Source organism: Lactuca saligna, chromosome 3 (assembly GCF_052625555.1).
Source record: "Lactuca saligna cultivar CGN05327 chromosome 3, ASM5262555v1, whole genome shotgun sequence".
In the NCBI taxonomy this organism is placed as follows: Eukaryota; Viridiplantae; Streptophyta; class Magnoliopsida; order Asterales; family Asteraceae; genus Lactuca; species Lactuca saligna.
This window is the reverse complement of record NC_136419.1, coordinates 15,622,362-15,631,168: the sequence shown is the minus strand read 5'-3', so window position 1 is coordinate 15,631,168 and position 8,807 is coordinate 15,622,362. Positions and strand designations below refer to the sequence as shown.

Sequence of the window (8,807 nt, the reverse complement as noted above, 5' to 3'; positions counted from 1 at the left end):
AAACAATTGTCAAAACTTTGATATGCTACAATGTCATTTTCCCTTATGTTTTTTGTCATTTTTTATGATAAAGAGAAAAATCATCATTTTCATAATCTAGTATATTCATTCATACAGGCATTCACAAGATTAATACAATCATTTTATGCTAATTTATAGTTTAATATACTAATCATTCTTACTAAAACTCAACCCCAAACTCTACCACCACCATTGCCAACTACCATATGTTGCAACCAACCATTGCCACCACCCCAAACTCTATCTTGGTACCAAGTACCAAATGGGGGCGGAAATAGTTTCCCATGTCCCCTTCCGTACAAAAACAAGGTCCCACAGGGGTTTTCACATCCCTAGGTACCATCTACGGTTTTCAGTACTAATACCCACTATACTAAATGTCGAGTTTTGTGATTTTATAATATCAAGTAGAGTCCCTTATTAACATAAGCAATGATGGTTCGATGCCTACCGGGTTTTTTCTCACCCTAGCAGGTTCCAAAAATCAGATCCGGAAAAAAAAAAATCAAATTTTGTAGTTTCTAACTGACAGTTTAATACACCAGTTCATATCAAACAAAAGGTATTGGAAATTTTAACAGCCAAAATAAGAATTTTCCGATATAAACCCTTATGTCAAATGTAACGCAGCTCTAATTATTGTTGTATTATACATAACTATGTGTCAAGCGAACATAAACTCAAGTAAAACGTTGAAACAAGAATAACCACAGACAGACAGACAGACACAGATTGATTCTACAAGTACATTCAATCTTCATTCCTAAATTCAAAGTTTCACTCGTACTTTACTAATAGAAAATAGATCAATCTCATATCTTATCATATCCTAAGATGCTCCCCTGCTTTCAAGCTAATCAACAACTACCCATCCACCATGTTCTGTTCAATCACCAATTCAACAACACAAAGAAGAAGAAAAAAAAAAAGTTTGAAATTTTGAAAAAGAGATGGAATTCAAGTATAATAATGCCCGTTTGTCATCATCATTTTATGTCAGATTTCTTGTTGAGAATTTACCATTTATCATTTATCATTTATCATTTATCATCATCAATTGGGAAGCATGTTCATGGTGGAGCTTGGCCACCCCATGTTTGTATACATGGGCAGATTCTGCATCGGCTGTTGTTGCTGTTGCTGCTGCTGCTGCTGCTGTGGCGGCGGCTGGTGGTGCTGCTGTTGCTGGTGCTGGTGGTGGGAAGAATTGTTGTAGGAGCCAGGGATCCGTTGAAGAGGGCTGCTCCCACTCTCGTCAGATGATTCACTCGACGGGCCTTCAGATGGAGGACTTATACCAGGCACCGCCCCACCACCACCACCAAATGTCAACATGTTTGGTGGTGCCGCCGCCGGTGATGGACCACCGCTAGATTTTGATTTCTTTGCATCCGCAATAAAGCTACCAACAATAACCTGGTAGACACACACACCATTGTTAGCCTGCTGCCTCATATAATCTCTGTGTGTGTGTGTGTGTGAGAGAGAGAGAGAGAGAGAGAGAGAGAGAAGGACCTGTACAGGTGAGGCAGCCACCAGCATCCCCGCCACACCACCACCCAAAACCCGGCCATCAGAACCAGCAAGAGAAACACTCAATCCGCTAGGTTTGCTGTTGTTGCCATTGCTCTCTGAGTGTAAGAAGGAGCCTGATAAAGATATTATCTCAAATCTACCCTGAAATATATATATGAAAACATTAATTATGGAAAAAGTTTATTATTAAAAAATGAAAAATAAAATATATATATATATATATATATTAAGCAACCTCATAAGTTACAGTGCCACCAGAAGTTGCAGGCTGGCGAAGAGTGACATTACCAATGGCACCATTGGCAGAAAGAATACAAACAGTGCGGGGCCCTTGTTGTGAAAATGCCATTATTGTTGAGGCTATATCCTGTTTAAATAAATTAACACAATTTAAGTATCTTCATGTATACAGGAAATAATGTAAGACAATTTTCATAATATAATCAAGATCAAGTAATTGGTAATACAATAGTTTTTCAAGAGACACTGCAAAATTATCTACAACTGTAGTAGTATTTAAAATCTCTTTACTAAAATTTTGTGTTTCTATGCTAATTTACCATATTAACCTTTAAGGGGAATTTACATATGTGATCTGGTAATGAATGCTATTATTAGATACTCAATTAGGAAAGAAGAGTAACAATGCTATTTTTAGATACTTAATTAGAAAAGAACAATGAGAAGAATCAAGCTTTCCTCAATCACTATGTTTGTCATCTTAATCATCTATGGTACTTCAATTGTATGATTGATTTTATGAGTTGTAACAAAAGATTTGAATCTAAAATACAATATTACTTGCATCTTCTCTTAAAAACATGTAATAAATTATAGTTTATTCAGAAAGATATTTCTTGCAAGTTTATACAAAAGTGATTGCTTTTTATTTTTAGAAAAAGTTAAAGTGCTTATTCCTTAGACAGTGCATTTCCAAATGTTCGCTTTTGCAAATATTGGACTCCAAATGTAACACAATAGACTTTGTGTAAACAACTATTGATCATGCAAATGTCAAACAATCACCACTTACCTAATAATCGAACATTATCGAAGCTATTCTATTATGGGAAATTCTACTGTATTTTTTGAATTGAAATAAATAAAGACACATACTGTATAGTGATATTAATTTCAAACCAAGATTTTTTATTTCCATATGTGAAGAATTGGGAGAATTACCTCTCCTGCTTTAACAATAATGACATGAGGCGTAAACCCAACACCAGGTGCACCTGTAATATTCAACAAAATATGAACTTAAACATAGCCTAAAGCATTCAGATGCTTCTTTGTAGATGATCAACATGAAATTCAACAAAAAAAACATATTAGATTAGATAAGACCGATTACCTAAAGCATCCAATTGCCTCTTCCCAGAACCCGCTGGCCTTCCTCTGTTTTTCTTGGCAGATGAATCCGCATTTGGGGTTCCACCGCTGCCATCGTTTGAAGAATCCAAATTCCCACCACCAGCAGCGGAAGTAGGAATAGCAGCGATCGGAGCAGGGGCCAAACCGAGGGCAATGTTGCCATCAGGAGACGGTGAATACTTCCTCGGTCGACCCCTCTTCTTCCTGACGGGCTCTATGCTGTATCCATCCGCCCTAAACCCACCGGACGGAGACGATCCGTCACCGTATTGGTTAGAAGGAGAATTAAAGGGGAAGCGTTGTTGCATCGAATTGGGACTCATCATGTTGGCATTTTTATTGTTGTTGGCTGAAGCGGTGTTTGAGTTGTTGGATAGGTGGTGGTGGGTAGGGAAAGAGTTTGGTGGCATCATCATGTTCATACCGGGCGGTGGCTGTTGCTGCTGGTGATGAGCGTGGTGTTGCTGCAGTGACGGCGGTGGTGCTAATGATTCTCGTGAATCCATTTTGAACAAAATTCAACAGAATTAATTGTGTGTTTCCTTGATCTTCTGTTGGATGCTCTCTGATCTTCAAATGCAGGTATAGATCTTGTAGTGCGGCAAATCAATTTTGAGAATCAACTTGGCACCTACTAAACTTGAAACCAATTGAATAGAAAAGATTGGGGAGGCGAAAGATGCGATTAAGGGGTTTAAAGAAAGAGAGAAAAGAAGGGAATTAGGGTTTTTAAGATGAAATTTTTGGTTTGCTAGGTCATTTATTGAGTGCATCTACTACTTGTGCTTGTGCTGGAGATACGTTTGAGCTTTTGACACCTTTGTGTCAAACTTGCCTACATCTCCTCTCAAGCTTCTTATCTATCTATACCCGAAGTTAACAAATCCCAAATAATTTATTATTAAAATTTTCATAACTGTTAAATATTTTAATTATTCTTTTATAATTAGAAGTTTTAATTGTCAAATAAATTAATTATTCTTTTATAATTACAAGTTTTTAATTTTTATAGCTTTTATTGTTATATAAATGTTTAGTAAAAGTAATTAGAAACTTTTAAAATATAAAATTACAAAAAAAAAAAAAAAACAAAAAGACAATTGGTTTATATATATATATATATATATATATATATATATATATATATATATATATATATATATATATATATATATATATATATATATATATATATATATATAAAGGAAATTCTAAAAATTAATTTAAAAACTCAATTGTTTTTCTTAAATGTTATATGAAATAGATTTTGAATTTATAAATTTTTGTTTAAATTAAAAATTAAACTTTCAAAGTGATTTTTTTGTCTAAATCGGTTTTTTGTTAAAAACTGAAAATTAAAAGCCCACAAACGCTATTAATATCAAGAGAAATTAAATTGATTCCTACTTTTTATACCTACAAATGTTCCTACCCAATAAAATTATGACAAGTATCATCTTTCCATATTTTTTAAACTAAATTATTAAGACTATATTAGGAATATATCAAATACAATTAAATTGAATGGTGATTTGTCATAATTTTAGTGGGTAGGAATAATTGTAGGAATAAAAGGTAGGAGTCAATTTAATTTCTCTAATATCAAACATGCCCATAATGAAAAGTTAGCACTAGAACTAAAGTACATTAGTAACATTAAAATCAATTTGGTAGGTAATTAATGGGTCATATCATCCATCTTTGCTAATTAAATTTGTTCTTCTCACATTCATCCCACCTACATTTTTATTTATTTTACATATATTATGTTTTTTATTCGCCTTAAAAAAATATTTATTTATATATAACCTTTCAATTTCTCTATCTTCATAAGTTTGTTGGTTGCTATCCTAAATTAGGTAGTGCAACGTCAGCATATATCGTCAAAGGGTGCATAAGCACAACTACTTGAACTACAAATTGAATTTATAATAAATCCACAATTTCTATTTTTGTCGAGAAGAATGTTTATCCAATATTATTTATGAAGTACAATGCTCTTATCCCATGAAAAAGTACAATCCTTTTATCTCATGAAAATCCAATACTGTAATTTTTAAGAATAAATTCGCTCGTAATGCATTGAAAAAATATATATATTAAAAATTCAGTCGGATTTTTAGTTTGATGATCCGTTTAATACAATTATAATAATAAATAAAATAAAATAGAAAGTGTGAAATGATCTTTTTAAGTACAACAGTCGACAGATGGACCACATGAAAGCCCGCATCAAAACGCTAGTCATTTTCCAAACAAGGACATGACCACTCATCATATATAATCCGACTTTCAAAAGCAAATTTATTCTTTCCAAACATTGTAATAACAAATAATTCAAATAAAGCACTTTTAAAGTCAAAATACAACATATTTGACCTTCAAAGTCAAAAACAAGCAGCTAATCAACACAACCACACAAAAAAATAAAAATGTCCCAAAAAAACACGGTTTCATTTTGATCTCAGCATCTGATCTCATATGAACCCGCTTTCGTAATATACCTCACCCATTCCACCGTATTGTAACCACTCTTCTCCCATACCTACAAAAATACAATTTTAACCCTCTAATATTTACCTAAATTCAAAAAACAACACATTGCGTAATAAAATCACAAAATGTACCTTGAGAAATCTCACTCTTAATCCCGATGCTGTAAACATAGGAACCTACCAAAAAAAAAATGGATTATTATTTTCTAAATTCAATATATTTTATAGCAAAATTAAAGTACCTGAAACTCCATCTGTATTGGTGGTCTTGTCCATGACTTCTTTTCCGCAATCGTTGAAATCAACTCCACTTCCGCACTCAAAGTTGACTCCGTTTGACCAGGAAACTTCCTTATCCTGCAATTTATTATATTACATTTATAAAAATTAAAAAATTAAAAATTTACTTAATGGGCTTAATCGGTTAAGACAAAAATTATTAGATACTCACTTCCACATCAAACAGTCCATAGAAGCATTGTATTTTGCCCTTCCTGATGTCACTTGAAGACTCGTTTTTGCTGTTTGTTTGGGTACTGGAATCTTCACCACAACTCCAAGCGCAAACATTTTTGCACCAAATACACTCTTTACCTGAAAAACAAATAATGTTAACAACTAACATAATATAATTAATTAATTAATTAATTAAAAAATTTATACATAATTTTAGTTGTTTACAAACCTTGACATTAACTTCCATTCTCGTCCTGCCTAATTCCTTGATTGTGGGCAATACTCGAAATGGAAGATTTACACCCTCTGTGATACGATATCTATAAATAAAATAAAATATAAAATGCTACAAAGTGTTGTTTTGCTATAAATTAAAAAAAAAAAAAAAAAAAAAAAAAAAAAAAAAAAAAATACAAAATTATAAATAGTGAGCTTACTTCATTAGCTCGAATTCACCATCTGGTGGCACAAAGCTAACAGTTTTTTCTGAATTAAATCTAGTCAAGTTTACACATTGATGGAAAGTAACATCATCAAGCTCAATAGTTTTCCCACTGCATTACATAGTTAAGTCAAAGTTTGGTCAACAAAACAAAATAAACAAGGGTGAAGGGTGTAAGTGTAACTTTCTTTGTAAATTACCTTTTAGTAGGGCGTGATTTGATTTCAGACTCTTTCTCGAGGCCAATTTTGTCATTTAATCCGAGCTTCAAATCGGGCATTCCCGAAAGGAAACATTTCATGAGAATCTTGCCAGTTACATCACAGCGTAGAACACTACCTGTTTAGAATTAAATTGTTTTATAAGGGTGTGAAATGTAAAATATATAAAAATGCGAAATAGGATTTAAATTTGTACCTTTTGAAGACATTAAAAGATTAACACTTTCTACAATGTCCAAAAACACTTCGTTCTTTTTATACGCAAGACCTTCTCTACGCCAACCAACTGCACCAGTTACTTGTAATGTAGCATTGGGGACAGGTTTATCTGTAGGCTGTTTATCGAAATTATAAATTAGAAAATATTTTTATATAATTCAAAGATAATCAAAAAATAATAATAATAATAATAATAATACCTTGGAAGAGAAAGGTGAGCGAACACCTTCTTGAGTAATGTACAGTTTTAATATTTCTGGTGACAGATTTTGTGGATAACCAAAGTCCATAATTTCTGCAAATAAAGCATATGAATATATGATATAACACAAAAAAAAAAAAATTAAAAAACAAATGTACAATAAAATTAAAGGTGAAAAATAATTTAGAATACCATCCAATAACTCATAGATCAGAACAAAGTTGTTGCGGATGGCATCCTCATCGAAAGCTCCACCAAAATATGATTTAAATAACGCAACTGCCTGAATTATAGGAGAAATAATTAACAAACAACAAGTCTTGGGATAAAAATTGTGATAAATGATATATACATTGATGCTTAGAGGATTACGGATTACCTCAACAACAAACTTGAAGGCACATGCCACGTTGGCATTGCTGCTGACAACAATGACGATATAGACATTGCTGATTCTCATATAGAAGAAAGAGCAACCCCCAATCTGTCTCACAGGACATGTCCCTAGTTCCTTTGTTTGCATTATGTGCATTCTAAAGGCATCCACCATATTTCCCCTAAAAGATGATAGAATAAAGAAGAAATTGATGTAGTAAGCAACAAGTCGTATAGTTTACAAATTCAAAAATGATCCGGATTTTAATATAAACTTTCCTAGTACCCAATATAGAAGAAACTTTAAAAGGAGTAATAAACCAAAAACTGTTGGTGATAATCCCAACAAAATGTGTGTCGATCTTCAAAATAGCAAAATTTTAGGTTTTACATTGAAGAATTCTATATGTTAATATCTTATATCGAATGCAGGAGGGGTATAGGCTTCACAAACAAGAAACGGAAACCCCATCTTCTATATGAAATGGTGTTTAATAATAACTACAAGATGAACAGGTTGGAGACAAAGCACAAAAGTAAAATTCGTTGTTATCAGCAAACTAAATGCACCAGAACTAAAAGGTTTAGGGGAAAATTCGTCTTTTTAGATGTAAAACACATTTCCATGTATGTGAATCAGTGAATAAATGGTTACAGAGGGAGAGAGCTGACCCGACGTCATCACGATAAAGACGATTGATGAGGACATCGCCACGAAGATTTAGGAAGTAGATAGCGGAAGCAGCCACCGGCATCGCTTAAGCCGGTGCAGTGAAATGTTGAGTTCAGAAATTATGAACCACACAGAGACAGAGACGACGATCAGGGCAGATCAGATCTAGAATCTTTTTACCAGAATTGGGGTTTCAGATTTCTTCCAACAGGTTCTCGGAGCAGGTCGAGGCCAGTAAACGGATGAATTGGGTAGTCTCCGTTGAATACAATCGCTTATGTTTTAAGTTTTAACCTTGCTCCTATCAGTCGTATGTGTGTGTATTCGTTCTTGTATTTAAAATTGACCAATTTCTTTCCGTTAATATTCATTTAATAATTTTGGAGAAAATAATAAACTACAAATTTGTGAGTTTATAACCAAAATAGAATATCATTAAAAAAAAGAATATGATAGAAAGCAAAAGTATTATCATTTGGGGGCGCCTCACTTTGGTCGAGTCTGTTTTAAATAGTCTTTCTACGTACTATATGTCTATTTTCAAGGTCCTATAAGGCATCAAAGACACGCTCGAAAAGATAAAAGCGAAATTTTCTTTGGGAGGAAGTGATGACAAATCTAAAATTCATTAGGTCGACTGGGCTAGAGTGACACCTCCAATAAAAGAAGGTGGCCTAGGCGTCGATTCTCTTAAATCTCAAAATCTTGCTTTACTTACCAAATGGTGGTGGAAACTCCAAACTGAGGTGACAGTCAGCATTCATAATCTTATAGGCAAACCAGCCACTTACAT

The 8,807-nt window shown here is 33.3% G+C and overlaps 2 protein-coding genes across 2 annotated transcripts; both read right to left on the bottom strand.

Annotated features, from left to right (window-relative positions):
- Nucleotides 1-681: 681 nt before the first annotated feature.
- LOC145034576 (AT-hook motif nuclear-localized protein 8-like) lies at nt 682-3,783 on the bottom strand. The gene is made up of 5 exons (XM_078983025.1): nt 2,912-3,783; nt 2,740-2,792; nt 1,793-1,924; nt 1,537-1,698; nt 682-1,437 (listed from the first exon to the last, which is right to left on the bottom strand). The coding sequence occupies exons 1-5, from the start codon at nt 3,435-3,437 to the stop codon at nt 1,075-1,077; spliced, it is 1,236 nt and encodes a 411-aa protein (XP_078839151.1). The 5' UTR covers nt 3,438-3,783; the 3' UTR covers nt 682-1,074.
- Nucleotides 3,784-5,221: 1,438 nt separating this feature from the next.
- Nucleotides 5,222-8,326, bottom strand: LOC145034575 (AP-2 complex subunit mu). Its single transcript, XM_078983024.1, has 12 exons — nt 8,014-8,326; nt 7,346-7,523; nt 7,159-7,249; nt 6,965-7,059; nt 6,742-6,880; nt 6,525-6,663; nt 6,320-6,436; nt 6,112-6,202; nt 5,878-6,020; nt 5,669-5,783; nt 5,559-5,603; nt 5,222-5,476 (listed from the first exon to the last, which is right to left on the bottom strand). Exons 1-12 carry the CDS (start codon nt 8,094-8,096, stop codon nt 5,396-5,398), a joined length of 1,317 nt encoding a protein of 438 aa, XP_078839150.1. The 5' UTR covers nt 8,097-8,326; the 3' UTR covers nt 5,222-5,395.
- Between the last annotated feature and the right edge of the window lie 481 nt (nt 8,327-8,807).